The 22,712-nt window shown below is 37.9% G+C and overlaps 1 protein-coding gene across 2 annotated transcripts in view; it reads left to right on the forward strand.

The window, feature by feature from the left end:
• Positions 1–2,579: 2,579 nt before the first annotated feature.
• LOC139940600 (uncharacterized) overlaps positions 2,580–22,712 on the forward strand; it is a 55,021-nt gene continuing 34,888 nt past the window's right edge. Inside the window, exons 1-4 of one of the 2 annotated variants that reach the window (XM_071936937.1) lie at positions 2,580–2,650; positions 9,786–10,085; positions 11,254–11,391; positions 18,994–19,124. In XM_071936937.1, coding sequence (XP_071793038.1) covers positions 10,046–10,085; positions 11,254–11,391; positions 18,994–19,124 — 309 coding nt within the window. In that variant the 5' untranslated portion in view covers positions 2,580–2,650; positions 9,786–10,045. Of the gene's footprint in view, positions 3,162–9,785; positions 10,086–11,253; positions 11,392–18,993; positions 19,125–22,712 lie in introns of both variants that reach the window. The other variant, XM_071936936.1, reaches the window with a different exon arrangement.

Here is a 22,712-nt window from a genome sequence, read left to right on the forward strand (position 1 = left end):
CGCAAAGAGCGCCACTTTCTTTTCTAAACTTGTGCAAGTCGTTTTAGCGGTTTTTGTTCAGTGAGCAAGGTGTGAGCGCAGGGGGGGGGGGGGGGGGGGGGCTAGGCCTACTACCTATCCCTCAGTTCAATCAACTTGGAGAGAGTATGGTATACTTTCTCAATTATAGAAAGCATATAATAGAAATTTGATTTGGCCTATTGATTTGACCCCAAAATTTTGATTTAAAATTCAATTTTGGTATTTTGATGGGGGTCAAGAAAGATTCAAGCTTTCATTTGAGCCATTGCTCGAAAAATTATTAGTAGCAGTGAAATAAAGTGCTCAAAATTAGTTTTTGTCGGGATCCCGACAATATTTCATGTGACCAATTCTGTGTTTTATAGGAAACGTTTTAAATTTTTGTCATGGTTCCTGACCATTAAAAGTAAAAGTTAAACTTTTTTTCGTTAGAGCGGGTGATACTCTTTGAAATACGATTCACTAAAAAAAGACAATTTTTTAATGTTTGGGGCCAAAAATCTGACACAGCATCTTTAACAGTGCAAGGTCACTTCTCTTTCAGGGGTACCCGATGTTGTTGAGTACACAGCAATGACATGGCTATGATAGCATAGAGACAGCACACTCTCTTGTTTAAAGTCACCTGGAAGTGGTATTTTTTTTAAATTAAGCTTTTGTCACTAAATTATGTGTTTTTACGAGAGGAATGTGAATAAAAAGTTAACTAAGGTTTAAAAATATTAGTTTTGATAATATTGACAAATTTACGAGTAGGCCCCGACCCGAGAGGGCGCTGTTTGTGACGTATTTCAAGGCGCGATATTTGAAGAGATAATTTGTAGTCAGGCCCCCGTACATTACGTCTGGGAACATGGCACATCAAAACAAATTTAGACACGATTTTACACACATACGTACATTGAAACTTGAACATGTTGAACGCCTAGTGGTTTTTACAAAAGCTATTTGCTGCTATTTTTATTTAACTATGCGACTTTTTAGTGACCAAATGGGTTGTAAGATGTGGGTCTGCCTACGTATTATTATAGAAATACGGCCACGGAGCAGACTGCACACACGCACTATGGCTGCTGTATAATGTGCGGACGATCACATAGGACCTGCACGCACGGTGAATTTTGCTTTAACCATAATTGAACTGATCCCGATATCAATGTACACATTGTTAGAACCGTGTAACTGGAGCGCTGTACTCCTTTGTTCAAACAAGTTACTTTTTTTCTCGAAAGGACTGGTACAGCGCCCCATGACGGTTCCCGTGGGTTTGTGATGTAGGGCCTATAAACATTGATTTAGTTTTGGGTGATTGCCCAACGCAAAGATAATTTGTTTTTGCAGCCTAAAAAAGTAAAATAATGCTTAGGCCTAATAATTTCTGGTTGCTCTATGATCTTACACTCGCGTTTTTTTAAGAATTGTGTGAGTCCTCTACTCTCTGTGTGGGCATGTTTTCATTTTAACAGGGGGTGAGTGTCCCATTTTAAGTTTCTGTTTTACATTGGAGTCAGTGCATGCACTATCTTTTCTCTTTCCCACAATATTTTTGTTTGATACTACCCGATGCTGTTGCAGTGTGCATGGAGGGAAGGAAATGTCACTGTTTCCTCCCCTATAGAGTCCATGCTGTGTGTTTATGCACGTACAAGACTTGCTAAAACCCACACGTATTCATTACCAATTGAGCACGAGACCAAGTGAAATGTTGAATATGGATTCTGCCCCGTTCCCGGCCAACAAAACTGTACATCAACTTCTACTGATAAAATAGCGCCCTCTTTTGAACCTATACCCCCCCCCCCACACAATAATAGTTAATAACTGGGGTTTTTTTTGGGGGGGGGGGGGTAAAGTGAAGCCCTATTTTATGCCGGTATGCCCTAAAGGTATAAGCTAATTGTGAAACTTCATGACAGAACACAGTCCTTTTTTGTGAAACCAAATTTTGACCATTAGAGTTGCAGACTTTAGGCATAAACCTAGAACGAAGGGCCCTTCCGAGTCTTTGTTTTTATGTTCAGAGCCATGGAGGTAGAAATCTACATCCATGGTTCAACTGAGGCGGGACGCCACCACACAACAAGTTTTTCTTTAAAACAATATCTTCGAACTTTCCTCCATGCACCAAAACTGGAGGCTGGTTCATTCTTATTTTTCAGAAATTCCTCCTAGGAAATCATGATAACTACATTAATTTAGAGAAGAGATTTTTGGTAGAAAAGATTGTTGACAAATCGCTGATTGCGCCCTCTGTGGACGTTTGATAACCAGTCACACGCATGGTTTTTGGCCTTTACCATTTTTCTTTGACATGGGGGTTAATAAATTAAAAAATACTCAAAAAATACAAATTTTGTAAGTTTCAAAACATTTGTGCACTTTGTCAGATTCAAATTAAACGTTTGACCAAATCTTTTCAAAGATAATGACAGATTAACACGTATTAATGGCACATTTGATCGACAACTGATACACATTATCATTATTGATTACCCTTTTTAAAGATAGAATCTACCAAAACACTTTTTTTTATAATACGGAAAAAAATGACAGACCGATAAAAATAAAGGTGGTCGGATTCTCGGACGTCGAAAAATTGTAGCTTACGTAGCTATAGCTAGTCGCCGGGGTAAGCTTGATGTTTTGATTGTATGCACTCTCAAACAAATTATGTATGACTGTAGAGCATGAAGTTTCATTTAGCAATTATTTTAAGCTATAAAATCCTTCTAAAACGTGGATATAAAACCGACTGATCCGTGTGTGTGACCAGTCACTAGCTGCTGTCTGCTGCTGCTGCTGCTGAGCAGTGCTGAGCTAGCTGCAACCTGCAACTGAACTATGCTGTAGTGTATGTAACTAAGCTAAAACACTAATTTAGTGTTTTGCTATGTTGTTGACCGCCTCCCCTGCCGCATGTTCTTGCTTTGGTTGGTCGTGGCTTCAGCAGAGATCGTCATGGAGCTATAAAAAGGAGGAAAGATCATCAGAGTTAATCTTGAAAAGCTGAACCCCTATCCCATTCACTTCTGGAGAGTCGACAGGAGCGAGGAGGGGTATTATTTTATTGCAACTGTTTATGACCACTGAATAAACCTCTGGATAAGGATTTTACGAAGTGAATGATGGGAGGTGGTGAGGTAAGCTAGTTAAGAGAAATGGTTACTAAATAATTATCAATGACTTGTAATGTACGAACTTTACAAAACAACAATTACAATTGTTCATTTAATTTGCGGTCTATAAACTGATAAATAATAATAATATAGTAAGACATGTCTTAGTATAGACACGTATTGTTAGATAACTGGCCATGCGCTGTATTCTTTTTTCAAAATTTCGAAATTATCGGTCATCCACCGATAATATCAACATTTCGAAAAAAGGAATACAGCGCCCCAGTTAATACCATGGTTGGTTACTGTTCATCTACTGTGAACCGAAATGTTTGCTCCAGACTGGCATATTTTGACGGTTGTTTTTAAATTTAGTTGTTGTTCTAGTAATGGTGTATATTTTGTATACCTCTGAGCAGTCTTATTTTAGTTGATTGCCTTTTGTATTATTTTTGCCTAATTTGTTTTGTATTGATATTTTACCTGTGAAATTTATAAATGAAATATAAATGGAATGAGGATCCTGGAATGACATTAATTTAATAGGAATATCATCAAAAGAAGGAAAACATTTCCTGTAACACATGCTGGAAAAAAGAGGTTTGGTAAGAAATTCAGTTATTTTTTAGGGAAAACCAATTAAATTAATATGTAACCAAAATAAAGTTTGATTTATTATTTATTATGGTTGATTAAAACACTGCAATACAGCGGCTAAAAGCCGAAATGTACACTTTACAAAAATAGTAATTAAAAATATTAATTACTATTACAAAAGAAGAATGAAATATCTAATGTATACACAACATACACAGACAACAAGTTTGAGACAGAAAAACATTAAAAAGAGCACAAAAACATTTTGATTAGATTAAAAAAAGAAAGTGAACATTTTGATTAGATTAAAAAAAGAAAGTCAACCATTGCTCAAGATCCAAAGAGTCTCGCCACACTGATATTGGTAATTAAGTGATGAAAAAAGCAATTATTATTATTGGGACTGATAAAAAAGCTATAATATGGCAAATCACAGTAAACTGGAGTACACATTTGTAATAAAAAAAATGGCTGTTTACATTAAAACCATTGATTACTAAAAATATATAATTGCCAAGGGGATTTAGCCAGAAGATTACAAAATGCCAGCAAGAGCCGGACAAGTGGATTGTTTGTACCTTTCAGTACGACATGGAACGCCAAGCCCGGTTACTGTGCTGGCACGAAGTACCCTATCACTGGTAGTTTTTTTTCTTCAGGGGGAAGCATTTTTAACCGAGAAGAAAAGGGAAGTTACATGTACCTGTAGTTACCTGTCTTCACAGGATTTAGTTTAATTTAAGACCAAGTCCTATAATGCCCACCATTCAAAATCCATTGCATCTGAACAGGGAAAGCAGATATAAAGTACACCCAGCTTTACATTACATTTGATCCAGCTGATCGCGCTTCTGCCATTGCAAAAGTTGAAGTGTGCATTCAAGATGTCAAATCTTGGGCGTTGTCAAATAAACTTGCTTTGAATGACTCAAAAACTGAGATTTTATTTTTGAGATCTCGTTTCGCAAAAAAGATTTCTCCGCCAACAGTACAAATTGCCCAGTCTGTCATTGAACCATCTGAATTTGCCCGTAACCTCGGTGTTATTATGGATTCATCATTGTGCATGAGTAGACATGTTGATAATGTTTGCAAAGGAGCTCTCATGGCTATTAGGAAAATATCACAAATTCGCCGCTACCTGGATGAAGCTACTACTCTTCGTCTTGTTCATGCCTTCGTCACTACTAGACTTGATTCCTGCAATTCACTTCTGTATGGACTCCCCAATAAAGATCTTGCTAAAATTCAACGTGTACAGAACACTGCTGCTCGCCTCGTTTCTTGTCTGCCTCGTTCTCACCATATTACACCTGTACTAATGCAATTGCATTGGCTCCCGGTTAAGTTTAGAACAGTTTACAAAATTCTTCTGTTAACTTTCAAGGCTCAAACATGTCAATCTCCTGCGTATTTATCTGAACTTGTTCATCATTATTCCCCTACTCGGACTTTACGATCATCTCAACAGTCATTGCTTTCTGCTACTAGAGCTTCTTCCATTTTTTATGGCCACAGATCTTTTTCTTACGCCGCACCGTTTCTTTGGAATAGTCTTCCTGTGCATATTCGCCAAGCTAATACTTTACAATGTTTTAAGTCCTTGTTGAAAACTCATTTGTTTAAAGCTTCTTTTTTGTAGTTTGCCTATTTGTATCTTGTATCTTTCTTTAATTGTTTATTTTATTGTTTTCTTTAATGCGCTTAGAGGCTTTTGCATTAGGCGCTTTACAAATGTCTTATTATTATTATTATTATTATTACATAAGTAATCATACTTGTCGTACGTTCTTGTGAAAAAAACATAAATTTCACCTTTATACAGTAGCTAAAATCATAGAGGAAATTTGGCGGAAATAAATTACCATTACAATAAAACCATACAATTTGCCATTACAAACCATGCATAATACCATTTATTGTACCCATACAATTTACTATTTCAGTAACAATACAGTATGGTACTGTACAATTTACCATAGTTACCATAGCAATTGCAATTGTGCATTAAAACTATGTAACATTTTGCACCATGTTTATGACTTAAATGATACTCTGGGTTGTGCAGAGTACTCAGTTATGCGGGAAATTGTAAATTTGTACTGGAGCATTTCAAGGGCACCAAGGCAATGACACTGGAGGCAATCGCCTTCATTGCCTCCGTGAAGTATCAGGCCTGCAAATATGTAGACATTCTGACTGAGGTTGGGTTCATTGCATATATTCTGTATGCGTCTTCACAATGTTAAAACAAACAAAATACAGGGGATTAAGGGGAAACAGATTTTGTAAAAAAAAAACATTTGAGTGGAACAATTTTGCTATATTGTGTTTAGTTCCATTTTTTTACTAGTCACTGTACAGTATCTGTAGAATGCACATTAAATACATAATATTATACTGTACATTTAGTGTTTCCTAAATGAATCCTCAATATGCTGAGCAAATAGGGGAAATGACAACCAGCAAAGCAAGAAAAGTGCAATCTCCTTGGAGAGTGGTATTTTTAGCATTTCAAGCCTTCTCAAGTCAAATAAAGGGTGAACAACCTACAATGTAAGCTACCTACATGTGTGTACCTTTCAATGGTTCATAGACTACTAGTACTACTCTTCAACCAGTGCAAAAAACAAAGTGGCAATCTACTGAGAAAACCCCTGGCATCACTGTTACTCAGCCTGTTATATAGTAATTTGGCAAAAAAGTATAAAAATAAATTGTGCTGTTTGTTTTAGGTACCAAAATCTAACAAGGGACAAAATATCTTTGAAAGAGAGTTGCAAAAAAAGTAATATTTTGCTGTGACAGTGTTTTCCTGTATTCCTGCATGGACTATTATTTCAATCATGCATGGACAATGGACATATTTATCTGGATTTTTTGCGATACTCAAAAACGTGACTCGCCTTTTGAAATGAAATTTTCACAATAGGCATTAGTAAGAACAAAGCCATGTACATTTTAATATAGGCCTAAAATGTAGGGACTTTTGCACTTTTGGCTGGTATCCCTTCCCTACAGGATCTGTAGAGTTTGTAGCTGGACAACATTGGGCCGATAATATTTTCTACTTCTACCAAGTGATAACAAAAGTGTCTGTCCTGGATGCATTAGGCCCACTAAATCTTGAAGATTTATCTCCTCCAGAATGTAACTGGAGTAATTAATTTACCCTTTGTTTTCTGAACCACAGGCCTCGTCTAATGTACACTTCACATTGTTATTACCATCCGATGTCCCCTCCCATGTCACAATTTGTGTGTCCATTAGCATGATTAGTGTGGAATTGCCTAACAGTATGAGAGGTAGCTTGTATACCATGTAAAGGTCAGGGATGGAGAACCCTTGAGAAATGAAATTATTTTTTAGTAATAATCCCTGCCAGGATTCCATGAAAAATAAACAGTTTTTGAAAGGGAATTTTAGTGACATACTCTGTATACGTGTAGTCCAGCCTTGACAAAGAAAAATTCATAAGCCACTGGGTTCTTCTCTGGATTTTCTTTTTTAAAAAGCTGTGCGGTGAGGTGGTCTGGACCCACGTTCAGAATGTTTTCTATTGTCATGATTGTACTTCATGGTGATTATCTTGGTTTTAATGCACTAATGATACCTGCCTTTTGGAGCATTGCTTTTAAATCTTGATGATTTTATTGTGAAAAAAAGTAAAAAATAAAATCAAGATATTATGCCAGCTTGTGTCATGAGGAGAACCCTGTAAAGGCCCGGTCCCACTGCAGCGATAACGAGAACGAAGACGATAACGACGCAAAGACAACGCTTTCCATTGGCTGAGTGAGCGTGTGCGTATTCTTCGTGGAGCAATTCAACCAATAGAATGCGTTCTTTTTGTGTCGTGATCCTTATCGTTTTCGTAGTGCTGCAGTGTGACTCGCCTTTAGTCATTTCTTCTTGAAAATGTAAAAAAGAAATCCATAAATTGTCCATAATTTTCCATCTGGTAAAGTGTATCTTTCCTACATAATGTATGTCTTATTGACAATTGAAAACATAAAAGCATTCGACAATCAGGAAAACGTAGAAAATGCAGACTTAATTCCACTTCAGTTATTTCTTTTCAGTCAGTTCCCATTTATTCATGGCCTTGATGCAGTCTAGACTTCACACGTTGCAGAAGAATTAAAGAATAAATTATTGAATTAAACACGTTTTTTAATAGCCCCTGTGTCACTTGCAGTGTTTTTCTCTTTGTACACATGTTTCATCCACTGCTGTAGTGCAGCCAGACAATATTGTCAGCGTTCTCCTTTACATTTGGTTCGCTGGCCAAATGCCAGTTGAAACAGTCAATCCAAACCAGTCAAAAGTCACTCCAAATGGTCAGACTGGCTAGTCCAGTGTTGATTAAGCACTCCTTTAAAAGCTGATGGACTAATGAAATTATAAGTTCACTGGTCCTGCTGGCTAGTCGCTGAAAAGGTGAAGGGGCAAACCCAAACATTTATTTGAGCACAGTTCATGCCCGTACTTGCTCTTTTTTGAAAGGGCAACTTGGCACTAAGGCATTTTCTCCTTGGTAAATGGTGAAAAGATTTATAAATTTCCACTGGGCAGAGCATTTCAAAGGCACCTCTAGGCAAGGACCAGTGGGCATGGATCAGGCCTGACAATTGTGAAAGCTTGATTGTGAGAATGAAGTTTGGACTTTTGTGACCCCGCCCATTATTTATTGTCAAACTTTGAAAAATGTATTGCTTTTTAAGGCTGCTGGTGGTTGTGGGCCAAGCAGTCTCAGGGTAGTGGACTTTAAGTTTTGACAGAATTTGGGTTTGAATCTCTCATGGTCAGTTGCAACCTTTGGTGTAGTACTTGAGCAAGGGTAGCTAATCATTGCTTCTCTTCACCCAGGATTACAAATGGGAATCGGCCAGAGCTAGGAGTTACACATGTACCTGTGATGGGCTAGCATCCTAGCTAGGAACTAAATCACAAATAGTAACATGTAGTCAACATTTTTCCAGGGAAGTGTTATTTTACTGGGAAGTACATTATACCAGTGTTTGAAAACACAGCTCACAGCCAACAACGTACACGCACTGCATACAAGAAGTCAAAAATTGGACTCAAATGATCGGTGTAGCGCCAAGTCTGTCCTAATTATTCATTGATTAAGTGTGTACCTCAAACAGGTGTTCTCCAGAAGCACGATCCGGAAACCTTGAGTTTCCGCCGTGAAAAAAAAGAGAGAAATAAGCACTAGCATCTGTCAGGCAGAGGGTAAACCTTTTTGAGCCTCGCAGACGCATTCAGCCTGGAGAGTCCTTGGTTAGAGTGTTTAATAACCCAAGGACTCTCGCTGTACTCATGTAGCGTGGTGTGAACAAGAAGCAGGTGAGTGGGAGCTGTAAACAGGTGGATGCGATGCGCCAATTGGAACGCACACAGAAAGTCCAGGGCAATTAACCCGAGGGTGACGTGTGTCTCCTGCAACTCTGTAAACTGTGCAATATGCCGCGTTGTTTACAATGCTTTCAAATGTAATTTCTCTCTTGCTTGGCGCGATAGCTTTCTAAACAGTCATTTATTTTCTTCTCAAATACAGTGGATGCTACTAGCAGGACATCAAATACAATGTACATCTGTACAAGTGGTTGTTTGGTAGCCTCCTTTTTAACATGTTAGGCAAACAAGCCTAGCGAGTCACCACACAGACACGTTTTGCCTCTAAAGGAGACAGCTAAAATGTTGCGCACGTTATTGAAGCACTTCTCATTGGAATGACCCCCTTTGGACCTTTTATTTGGGTGGGGGGGGGGTGGTGGTGGTGAGGGGTGGTAGTGGGGGACAACCAAGGCAATGATAAGTTTGAACTTATTTTCTTTTTTTCAGAGGGGGGGGGGGGCTTTGTACTTTACAAAAAGAAACCATTGTTTTGCAAGAAGTGCAAGACATGTAATACAGTATGTAAGTTGGGCTTCTATGTGCAGTGCACCTTGGTGCCTCTTAAGTTGCCCTGTGTTCAGAAGGCCCTGGTAGTCATGTTAGAGATTCATCTAGTTTAATTTGCTTCTTTTTTTTTTGGACTTGCAGTGCTTCATGTGACATCAAGAGACGTCTACAGAGACTTGTGCATGATGCAACTTTGATGACTGAAGCACAAAACCACTGATGATTGTGGAGTATAACCTTTGACCTCAATAGCGCATTCCTAGGATAATCTCCTCCACTGCCTGGATTAATAAAACCACCCTGCCATTCCTTCAGAGGTTTAGCTGTGATGGCTACCCTGGGTGGACTGTCCCTGTGCCTTCTAATCGCTGTGAGTCTCGCTACCTCTTACTCGGTGTAAGATGGAGTTTGTCACACCAAGATCCTCTCGCATGGACGATGGTGAGTAAGAAGAGGGACATTGCAAGATAAGATGTCGTTGAGGGTAGGTTTACTCATGAAAAAATGCAAAACCTGTCTAAGCGTAAAACTCAAATTTGATGTCACTGTTCGCAGACTGCTGTCATAAATTATTCCTTGGCGGTTTCCCTTGTGGTACACAGTATTATATAACTTGATATCTGAAATAAAAAGATGTATTCCCTTTTAAAGACACTAGACACTATTGGTTATTGTCAAAGACCAGTCTTCTCACTTGGTGTATCTCAACATTCATAAAATAACAAACCTGTGAAAATTTGAGCGTAATTGGCCGTCGAAGTTGCGAGATAATAATGAAAGAAAAAACACCCTTGTCACACAAAGTTCCGAGACCTCAAAATCTAATTCTTATGTATCAAAACCAAATTCGTGGAAAATTACTACTTTTTGGAAACTACGCTACTTCAGAGGGAGCCGTTTCTGACAATGTTTTATACTATCAACAGCTCCCCATTAATAGTATTTATAAGTAAGGTTTTATGCGAATAATTATTTTGAGTAATTACCAAAACTGTCTTAAAGATGATCCTTCTGCTGTTCATACTTTGGTAATGACCCCGATGATAATGGCAGTGAGGATCCTGTGAAATTATTTCGTCTGAAATGCCTGTCGATAAGAAAACGATAAAAAACATTTGAATCTGAGAAACAGTTCATGCATGAAGCATTTCTCAGATTTCTGTAGGTTGGTGAATGTTTGCTAAATGCTAAGGCCAGAGATGATGCGGTTTCTTTTCAATCGCCTGTTAGGCGAGTCAACCAAAGTTTTGGATCACCCACAGGTTTTTCACCAGCCCACATGTGTTGACACAATCAATTTTGAAAACATAATACAAAAAAACCCCAAAAACAACGACAACGATGTGAAATTTGCAAAATTCTGTTTTTAGATGATTTTATCCCTTAATTTTTGCCCTAATTTATACTTTTCCATCAACAAAGCGTTTTTATATACCTGTATGTACCTTATCAAATATTTTTGATACATGGTAGCTGGTCATAAACTACACAAAAGGTTCTGCAGGTTGCTCATTTTTACACAACAGTGGTTCTGCAGAGGTTCCGCAGGTTGCTCATTTTTACACAACAGTGCCGTTTTAAATTTATTTGTTTGTTTCAATCCATGCAGAAGACCACGAGGACTGCCTTGAGAATGATGATTGCCCTCAGCAGCTCGCCCATCAGGCCGCCGCCACGGGCAAGGTGTCTCTCCTTATGGAGGCAGTCAACCATGATCCAAGCGCCCTCGAGAGCCAAGATGAAAAAGGTAGGCGTTGTCATAGTGATGTGAGAGGCAATCTACAAATGTTGGTTATAAATAAATTTTGCTGCATTTCACACCCTCATTTCAGGCAGTGGTGGCAAATTAAGTGGGGGTCGTTGACACAATTGTACTGGTGTGTTTCTGCATGGACCTTAAAAAACGCACCTTTCTTCCTGTTTTTGATAATATCTTTAAATTGTAAAGGCCTACATCTTTTCAGTTGTTCAGCTGATCAGCTGATTGCCTCTTCTCACCCCCCCCCCCAAAAAAAAAGATAGTTGATATAAAAAGCTAAAAAAACAGTGCAGTTTTCTGAGGGTTGAAAAGCGCTCAATGCTGTTTCATGCAGCTTTTTAACTCTGTATTTTTAGCAGTATATGCATTTTATATGAGTTCACAAAACACTGTGTATCCACAACAACTGCAACTATATTCCACATACAATGTGTAAAATGTGAAAAACATAGACTTCAAAACCTCCTAACCATGCTGAGTTGATGCGATATTATACATTATTAATTTATAGTACGTGTATTTATAATGTAATGTACAGAAACTAGTAGATGACTTGCAGAAATGCCAAGTTCAGTGACCAGCCAGGTGTAAGATTTTTCACCCTCCCCCCACTGTATTTTTTTTTAACCATTTGATTAGGCGGCCTGTATCGAAGAAAAAAAAATTGCTATTCATGCAGATATGTTTGTAATGCTCATTTGGCGGGGGAGGGTTACCTTCTTCGCTGCCTAATTGCTACTGAAAATCATTCGTTTATTCTGCCCCCACCATGCCTACCACCAATCTGTACATTTAATTGTAGTTTCGCCACTGGTGCAGTACACCTTAGTCATGGTCGACCATCGTGAATTTCTCCCATTGATATCAATGTGTTACCAAACCGAGGCTGGAAGAACAAAAATAGTCTGGTTTCTATTTGCAGAATGATTATAAGCATTCATTATTGTTGTTTGATACGAGGTACATGACCAAGATGGAGGCAGTATGATAAAGATCTGTACTCGTTACTTGCATTGCTGTCTTCTATTTTCTAACACGATAATAGCATTTTGCGTATGTGCAGTTCCATGCCTAGCAGGCCTGATACTTACTGGAGGCAACCAAGGCACCCGAGTATGCCCCCTGGGCAAAATTTCATAGAGGTGCTAAATTTGCTTAGCATGAAAATTCTTCCCTGATAAAAACAGGATTACCAACCAAAATTACACGTGATTTTCAGGATAAGCAAAAATACAGCTGAATATAGCAAGCAATATGCAACAAATGTAAATTTGGTTGGTAATCCAGTTTTTATTTAGTGAAGGAATTTCATGCTAAGCAAATTTTTGCCCTTGGCAGCTCTATGAAATTGGGCCCTGGTCATTGCCTTGATGCTCTTGAATGTAGAAATTTACAATATTCGTATAGGGTGCCCTTTACCAAGGAGAAAATGCCTTGGCGCCCTTGCCCTTTCAAAAGTGAAGCATACGTGTACAGGCCTGCCATAATGTTGTGGTTGTGATAACCGTTGTTACTGTTATTTTTTCTCTAAAGCGCTGTCTGTCTTTCCATGTACTTTACTTTGTGTGCTGTCCAAACATAATTAACGTACAGGACGATGCTGTCTAAACCTTTACCATGTTAATTAAGTTACATACAGCTTACTACATACAGAGACATGGACGTCACAATGATGCATGCTGAGTACTACTAAAATATTTTGTGGGATTTTCTTAAAGCCATTGGACCCTTTCGGTACAGAAAAAAAAAAAAAGTTCACAGATTTACAAATAATTTACAGGGTTTACAGAAGGTAATGGTGAAAGACTTCTCTTGAAATATTAGTCCATGAAATGCTTTACTTTTTGAGAAAACGGTAAAACAATATAAATTCTCGTTAACGAGAATTACGGATTTGTTATAAACACATGTCATGACACGGCGAAACGCGCGAAAACAGGAGTGGGTTTTCCCGTTATTTTCTCCCGACTCCGATGTCCGATTGAGCCTAAATTTCCACAGGTTTTTTATTTTATATATAAGTTGTGATACACGAAGTGTGGGACTTGGACAAAACTGTTTACCGAAAGTGTATAATGGCTTTAAAATCAGAATGTTATTTTTAAAAAATTGAAAAAGTATCGTCAGAAACTGTGTTATTTCGGGGGGAATTTACTACATGTAATGATAGTGGGGTTTTTAATTAGTAATATGAATTTCAAAGTCTCAGTGGATTGTACACGTTTGAGCGGGAAACAAAAAGATTTTTTTTTTAAGGAGTTGGAGGAAAACTATTATATGCAATCAGATAGGGACTGAAAACTTAGGTGGGATTCGGACTGTGGTAAAAAGGCAGGGAAAGAAACACACCGAGCCAACCTCATCCTCTTATCATTTTCCCATTAGCCTATGGGAATAGTAAACAGGCCAAGGTGCTTTTTGTTCACACTTGACATCACATGAAGTACGTGTATTTAACATTCTTGCTTGAACCCTGCTTAAAGATGTTTCAAAATCCATTTAATTTCTTAAAAGTATTTAGCGTTTGCAAAAATAAAAAGGGCGTACAAGACCACTTAAAATGAGAATACTGTATGCGCCTAAATAAATCACAAACAAAATGAAGAAAGACATTTGCCTGTTTTTGTAGACCTGTGTCGTGGCCAAGCCGTCCAGTACACCAAACTCTGTTGATTCTGATTTAAATGTTGTAATAGCAGAGTGTGGGTTGATGCCTTATACGTACTTGACCCTTTTAAGAACTTAATCAAGACACTTTACAATAATTGCTTCGTCCTTTGGATGAGAGTGAGACATAAAGCCAAACATCATGTGTGTTGTGTAATGCATGTAAAAGAACCCAGTTACACTTACAGGTTAGTTGGCTGAATATTTGCTGGAGATTGCATTTATAAGGTGCTACTGTAGGCTATGTGCTATACGTATGTGACTCTCTTAGTTCAAAATCTAAGCATACTCTTAAAACAAACATGTTTTTCAAAAACTTGTTTAAAAAACAAAACATGGTGCAGTGGCTCTCTGTTCAAAATCTTAGTATCTTAAAAAAAACTGTCTTAAAAAACCCCGCACTGAGCTGCACAAGAAGTATCAAATCTATTTAACAGACATGGTGAACTACACGTATACATTGTCCATTCGCTATTAATTATTGTAATGAAGTCTACACAAGTCACTTTATCAGGTGTTTTTTTTTCATGATAGTTTTCTTGTATCATTACAATCCTGCCTCAAGAAAATATGCTCATTTTAGAACATTTACATTCAGCAGGTGCTTGGAAACAATGTTATCTATATTAAACACACATGTACATGTACAATCCTTTTTAAAAGAGCTTATAGTGACCTATAGGTTCTGTTTGCCTGTCAGTCTGACTCTCTCTGATGAGAAGTGGCCCGTTGGCCAGAGGCCCTACCAGTTAAAACACCTGAGGACCAGTCAAGCAAGAAATAGACCGTGTTGAATATGACGTCACCATTCAAATATCTGCCCTTCATAATGGCGTCTGTGAGAGCGCGTGTGTGTGCGTGCATGCTGTAGATATCAAACCAGGATCACTGCGTGCTGCGTGCCTCATTGATGTACGCATTTAGACGCGCATACGGTTTGCCCTACAAGATGGCAACTTTCATAGCACCAAAGGGGTTATTCAATACTGTCAATACCTAATCCCAGGGCCCTTGTTTCAATTCAGAATAAATCTAGGCCCGAACTCCAAAAAGTTGGGTCGAGAATGCCCCGTAGTTTTAAGAGTACCCTGATGTAATCAATGACCTACTTTAATTTGATGTTTATGTGTGTAAACAGTTACAGTCAGCGAAATTTAATCTGCGGAGTTTCAGTTTTCATCGGGCGGATTCTCAACTCCTTGTTGTTGGACTTTGAATGACGTGTGAAGTGGTCAAATGGAGTGTCTCATATTGCGTTTAGATTAAAAAGGAAATCTAAAATGATAAATTGAGACATTCTTTGGCAATGGGAGGAAGATTGTTGAACCTATCACTTACACTGAGCTTTAAAGACAGCAAGATGAATAGTAAATAGGATTTGAAACTTTGCGTGGTGGAAATACGATCTATGTAGTAAGGTCTGAAGTAACACCGTGTAATGATAACCTCTCAATGAGTTGGGGTGGTTCTGAAAGACGATAGTTTTAACTTAATGCACGCACATCGTACAAGATCCGATTGCTGAAAATACGTGTTTGTGTTTTTCAAAAACAAAAGTGTTTGTCATAAATAATTTGCTAAATAAAATAGTACCTACATAAGCCACTGTGTGAAAACTCCCTCGGCTCACCCTCATGTACAGAAACCTTGTCTGCTCAGAATTGGGTCATTTGTACAATTTGTATGGGGTTCATAAAATTTCCTTTTTTGCAGATTTTGGAGCTGCTGGTAAAATAGGGAAAAAAGTCTTCATGGTATTTGTTTGGCAAAACAAATATTCACTTTCTAAGTTAATCATTTATTTGTTGATTTTGATATTATTTCTCAAATTTATATTTTTTTATCTGCATTTTAAATTCAATGACCTTTCTTGATCATTAGGAATATATGAAACTGCCATTAATGATTAACAACCTTATTATTTCTGAGCAGACGACCTGTCCTCACTACTTTCCACAGCTTATTTGCTACTTTGTTTTTTTGTCAGTCTCATCCGAGATTGCTCTACCGAATTGCTGAATTCTTCATTTCTGGATCTCTCAGCTCTGACATTGATACTTGAAAGACGGTACAAAGTCTTGCTGTGCCTTGCACTTTCCTCGCTTGTTGTCAATCTGTGTATTGCTCACTTCTTGCTGTGAAGATTTGGAATTAGCAAAGTTGTTTCATTTTTTTCTCACAAATTGTCTAAATTAATTCAATAATTTGACGCCTCAACAAACACTGTTTAGAATTGTCAATTGACAAGAGAGCTATTTAGAGGGTCCCTTGCTAAATTGTATCATAGTTTAATATTTTACAAAATGTGCACAATTTGTGTACTGTCCAGTGGTCCTTGTAAAATCTTTTCAAATAATGGTTTGTGTTCGATTGAAATGCCAGCATTGAAACAAAACAACATCTCTAGCCGCCGGGCAAGTTCGGTGGTCTGTTGGTTACAGACATCGGCTGTAAAATGGCAAAAAGTCGTGGGTGTGAGTCAATGGCAGACATACAGTCCTTTTTTTAAAGGCCTGCCAAAGATAAACAAATGAGGCAAAACTGTACACTATGTACTTAGTATTATTGAAAAGTGAATGTTAATAATATGTCTCGACCTGGACGGGTTATTTTAAATCTGAAGCTCCTTAAAGACACTGGACAACTTTGGTAATTGTCAAAGACCAGTCTTATTACTTGGTGTATCTTAACATACTATATGCACGAAATAACGAACCTTAGAAAATTTGAATTCAATTGGTTGTTGAAGTTGCGAGAGAATAGTGGAAGAAGAAAAAACTCTTGTCACACGAAGCTGTGTGCTTTCATCAGATGCTTGATTTCGAGACTTCAAAAGCTAATTCTGAGGTCTCTAAATCAAATTCAAATATTTTAGTGGAAAATTACTTCTTTCTCAAAAACTACATTACTTCAGAGGGAGCCGTTTCTCACAATGTTTTATACTATCAAACAGCTCTCCATTGATGGGTTTTGAGCAATTACCAATACCGGTAGTGTTCACAAAAACGCAAGCCTCCGACACACAACACCCAAACATTACAACTCTGATACATGTTAATGAGTCTGGTCAGTTCCATGACTGACCCCACAAGACAATCTAAGGACAGAGTAATCCATCACAGATTAAAATCAGGAGCGACCTTTGGATTATCTTCGGAGGAGTTTGGGTTGCCAGGTGTATTTGATAAAGAAGGCTCCGGGCAACAACTGCTCTTTAAAAATATGTGGCGTGTTGTGGCTTGGAGCTGTCTAGTTTACCAGACCCTAGCTTACATGTAGGTGTTGTCAGCAGCAGGTTCGATACCTGGTCATGACACTTGTGCCCTTGAGCACTTTTAAAACTGTAATTGATTTGTTAAAAATTTAGAAGGATGGGCATTCCCATTTTCTGCTCTACCAGATACTCATGTCTACATCCCTGTATCCTTATTATCATTTCCGGCCACCAGTGTACAATGTAGGTGGCAACGTGCTCTAGTGCTGGGCGAATAGTGAAATTTTGTTATTCGGATACCGCTGGCCAACTATCCGAAATTAACCGGATATTCGAATAGTTTTTCGCCGCTAGAGGGCGCTGTTCGTTTGTGAATGAGATCTTAGTGGCGGATTGATATTAGTTTTAGACAGTGTCACTCGGTTCATTCATAAAAATGACCGGATCTAATTTAAAGATGGCGATTTGCTTTTTCTTTTGATCGTGATTGACTCTACGTGAAGGAAAACTTTTGTAATCTTTGAACAAATTACATCAGAAATGTCATTGTTTTAACTCTTCACGGAGGTGAGCATAATTTATGCTGTTTTATGCTGTCTTAATAGAAGTTTCATAAGGATTCAGACAAAACATTCATATCAGTTGTCGCCCGACGTCCTCGGATATTCGGATATTAAAGAATATCCGGTTACTCGGTTGTAATTACAGAATTATCCGGTTTGTAAATAGGTATTCGCGCCCTATGCGGATATCCGGTTAAGAAAAAAAAAGGCATTCGCGGTTACGGATAGGAAAACCTTTGCGCCATTAACCGGATATTCAAATAATTCGCCCAGGCCTAACGTGCTCCTGGTGGCAGTTTAATTATTTGGGTTGTTAAGTGTAGCCCTCACCTCACCCATTTTCTTGTTAAAAATAAAATAATAAAAACAAAAATGTCTGATTCATGGATGTAACATCCATTGACTGTTCAGTTATATTGATTAAAGAATATTGATTTAGAGTAGGTGACAGGCCTGGAATTTCATCTTTGAGAGGGCAAGGCCATTCTTATTTTGCAAAGAGCACTTTCAACAAAATCTTTCAAAGTCAATGGGAAGCTTTTGAAGTGGCTTCAAGGCAAGAGACAACAGATCTCAGGTTGCAGTAATGCAAACAAGGAATTCAATCAAGTCTGCCACAGCAACATCTACATGTATCAGAATACAAACCCTGTGAATGATTCATTTTATTCCCTTAAAAAAAATCAAGATAAATGGGATTGAATAGCCTGAAAAGTTTATCAAGCCTTCCACATACATCAAGTCAGCTCTTGTACTCAACGAAATTCTCTGCTAGGGTCGAAACGTCAGGCCATTAACCTTTTTTTTGCATTTATACCGTCGATCCTTTTGGTTGTTGTTTTCAGTAGCTAATTCTATTTTCTCAACAAAATGTTCCTTTTTTATTCCAAGGACCAAATATCATGCCTGCATATTTTATTGACTTTTCACTAAGACAAAGAATATTGATTCTCTATGCAAATGAATCCTACATGTATACTTCCTGTCCGTCACAACATCATCTCCATCTTGTGTATCTATTTTGTTATTCCTCTTCCCTAGCATTAAATGACAAGCTCGATTTCCCGCTCTGCAGGAATGTCGCAGTTAAGTCCCTCCATCACTCCGAGGTTGTTCTAACGATTTTTCATTCTGATTTGTTATCAGGGATGACACCCTTATCCAGAGCGGTCATAAGTAAACAGCTGGACATGGTCAAGCTGCTAGTCAAAATGGGAGCCGATATCAACACCCGTGATTCTCTAGGCCGTACACCCCTTTGCCTGGCAGCATATGAGGTACGTAAAATTTTGTTGTGTCATGCTGTTCTTTATGCAGGATAGGTACAACAATTTTAGTTGTAACATTATAACATGGAGCTATAAACTACTGCCTTTAAAGGCAGTGGACACTATTGGTAATTACTCAAAATAATTATTAGCATAAAACCTTTCTTGGTGACGAGTAATGGGGAGAGGTTGATGGTATATAACATTGTGAAAAACGGCTCCCTCTGAAATGCTGAAGTGCCATAGTTTGCGAGAAAGAAGTAATTTTCCACGAATGTGGTTTTGATCTCAGATTTAGAACTTGAGGTCTCGAAATCAACCATCTAAACGCACACAACTTCGTGTGACAAGGGTTTATTTTCTTTCATTATTACCTCGCAACTGCGATGACCGATTGAGCTCAAATTTTTACAGGTTTGTTATTTTATGCATATGTTGAGATACACCAACTGTGAAGGCTAGTCTTTGACAATTACAAATAGTGTCCTCTGCCTTTAAACAGGATGTCGAGTTTCCAAAGAAACCACAGGTGGCATTTTGCTTCCTAGAAATACAGATATTATTGTTAGATACCTCACTCTATTAAATGCAGTGGACACTATTGGTAACTACTTAAAATAATTATTAGCATACAACCTTTCTTGGTAATGAGTAATGGGGAGCTGTTGATACATGTAGTATAAAACATTGTGAATAACGGCTCCCTCTGAAGTAACGTAGTTTTCGAGAAAGAAGTAATTTTCAACGAATTTGATTTCAAGACCTCAGAATTAGGTTTTGAGGTCTCAAAATCAAGCATCTGAAAGCACACAACTTCGTGTGACAATGTTTTTTTTTTTTTTTTCATTATTATTTTGAACTTCGACGACCAATTGAGCCCAATTTTCACAGGTTTGCTATTTTATGCATATGTTGAGATACACCAAGTGAGAAGACTGGGGCCAATTTCATAGAGCTGCTTAAGCAAAAAATTTGCTTAAGCACGAAAATAGCTCGCTTATTTTACAAATGTTACTGGCCATAATGTCATGCCATATACATTGCTTATGACTAGTATTTAGCTGGTGTTTACTTAGCATAACAATTTAGTGGAGTCTTGGCCGGTAATCTGATTTTACTAAGCAAGGAGTTTTTTGCTTAAGCAAAATTTTGTGCTTAAGCAGCTCTATGAAATTGGGCCCTGGTCTTTGACAATTACCAATAGTGTCCACTGCCTTTAACTAATTGCCTTTAAACAGGATGTTGATTTTCCATAGAAACCACATGTGGAATTATGCTTCCTAGAAGTAGAGATTTTATTATTAGAAACCTCTATTAAATGAAACCATTTTCTCCATGATGAAACCAAGGATGTCTTATAAGTGAACTTAATCACTGTGAGGAAACCTGGAAGGGTGCATGCTACATGTGAATCAGAAACACGAGTTTATGACTAATACATTTTATTTTGTTTTTACTTTTTTATTCAAAATCCAACAGCGCAAGCGCCAATTACATGCACAAGACGAAAACAAATATTAATATTAAACATTATAAAAACAGTAAAATGTAACAATAAATTAAGGAAGTAAACAAAACATAATAAATACACACATGGCAAGAGGGGAAAACCCTAAAAAGAACAGACAGATAACATGCAAGACCCAAAATTGACAATTATTGGACTAAACACTAGGGTGGCAAGATGAGTGAGGGTGAGGGCTTGAGAGGGTGATTTGGGCTTGTACACTACCAATCCTAGTACACAAAATATGTGGGTGGAGATGATTACTGGACATTTAGTTTTTTTTGAAAGGTTTAATGAAGTGGACAGGCTGGAGCAGGCATTTTTTGTGCTTACATAAAAAATGTACTCATTTATGTAGACGGGTGTAATCAGTGGGCAAACCATTTGCTAGACTTGACTCAAGTCCCAATCCCTTGCCAGCGCCACAGAAAATAATTGTTTTCCGGGCCCCAACCTGTTCCGCTTCCCGCTGCTGTTATAACTTTATTTTGACTTAAAATGTGACTGCTGGCGCGTTACATGTGTTTGGACCTCACACGATAAAGGGCCTTAAATCAAGTCTAGCCATTTGCGAGTTATGTATTGCAAAAAGGCCGGTACAATGACTTGCTTATCATGGTACTCCTACCTTGTACCTTTAAACAAAATTTTTTTTTACCACAATCCTCGTGTGCCGTTCAGTATACACAGACAAAAATGAACGACAACTGTACTTGATCATGTTGTAGATTTTGAGGCAGTGCTTGTGATATTAAGTTTACAGTAGCACCATGACTACATCCTCAAAATAGTCTCCCAATTTCAAACATTAGAATTTAATAACAAGTCGAGTTCAAAAAGCACACAGTACGCAGCAAAGTCTACAGATTTATACAAACGGCTTGAGATAAAATTGTGGCTATTACTACCCCATGTTCCCCTCCCATGTCACACGTTTGTGCTCTATAACATCTTAGTGTGAATTGCCCATTTTGGGATACACCAAGTGAGTGGTCTTTGACAATTACCAACAAGTACGTATCATACCCTGCCTTTAATGTTTTTATGTACAATCATACGTGTACACATTTAGTAACCTGTTTGCAGTCACCTGACATTTTGTTAAAAAAATGGAAGCCTCCCTTGCTCATGGTGTTACATTATTTTGCACCCATGAGTTTGTACATTTATATAACAGTACATGTATTTCATGCATGTACACATATTCACTGCACATATCAAACAACCTTGGTACGTATTCAGCTACTGTGGGCTAATTTTCTTGCTGATCATTATGGGGTGCCTACTGTGTGGAAGCATGGCAGGTTACCGTGGCAACAGGATTTGTACTCTTATCGGTTGAAAAAAAAAAGACTTAATAATAGAGAGCCGCTCAGTAGAAGGGACTGTGCAGTAGGATTTAATGAAAGCCATACATTGTACCTGAAGTAATGTATTATATAACTGACATACAGACCCTTGTCATTTGATTGGTGGAACTTACTTCACGTGACATTCACTATTACTCTCATCCGCACCGACGATCAAAAAGACCTATTCGCCCATGGGGAATAGTATTTCCCATCCAACAGTTAGGATCATCTTTGTTCCCAATGTTTTTGAGCAGGACAGCGCCGCCGCGCTGCTGCTAAAACAAAGGAGCACAGTGTGCAAAATGTTGTGATCGGATTTGTGCATTGTTGTCGCTACGCGGCGCTATACGTTTTTTGGTTGTCAGTAATTTGTGTGATTTTTCATAATGTTATACTTTTAAAATACATCAAATGACAAGGATCTATGTCAGTTATATAAAACAAATATTGAGGGCTTTAATTTGGGAATGGAAGGAATATTACCGCTCTGTAAAATTTGGACTGTTCCATTTCACTCGGCTTCTCCTCACGAAATGGAACAGTCCAAATTTTACCTCGGCTAAATGGCTATTTTTGAAAAAATGTGCAGTGTACCTTTGGTTTGTCAGAACTGTTCACTATTTGTAATCCTATAAATTAGTCTACATGTACATGTACATGTAACCTGTGAAATTTCAAAATGTACATGTAGGGGCTGACGATTTTGAGATATTGCCGAAAAACCAGTAAATTCCCTGC

The sequence above is a fragment of the Asterias amurensis genome, chromosome 8, assembly GCF_032118995.1.
Source record: "Asterias amurensis chromosome 8, ASM3211899v1".
Lineage (NCBI taxonomy): Eukaryota > Metazoa > Echinodermata > Asteroidea > Forcipulatida > Asteriidae > Asterias > Asterias amurensis.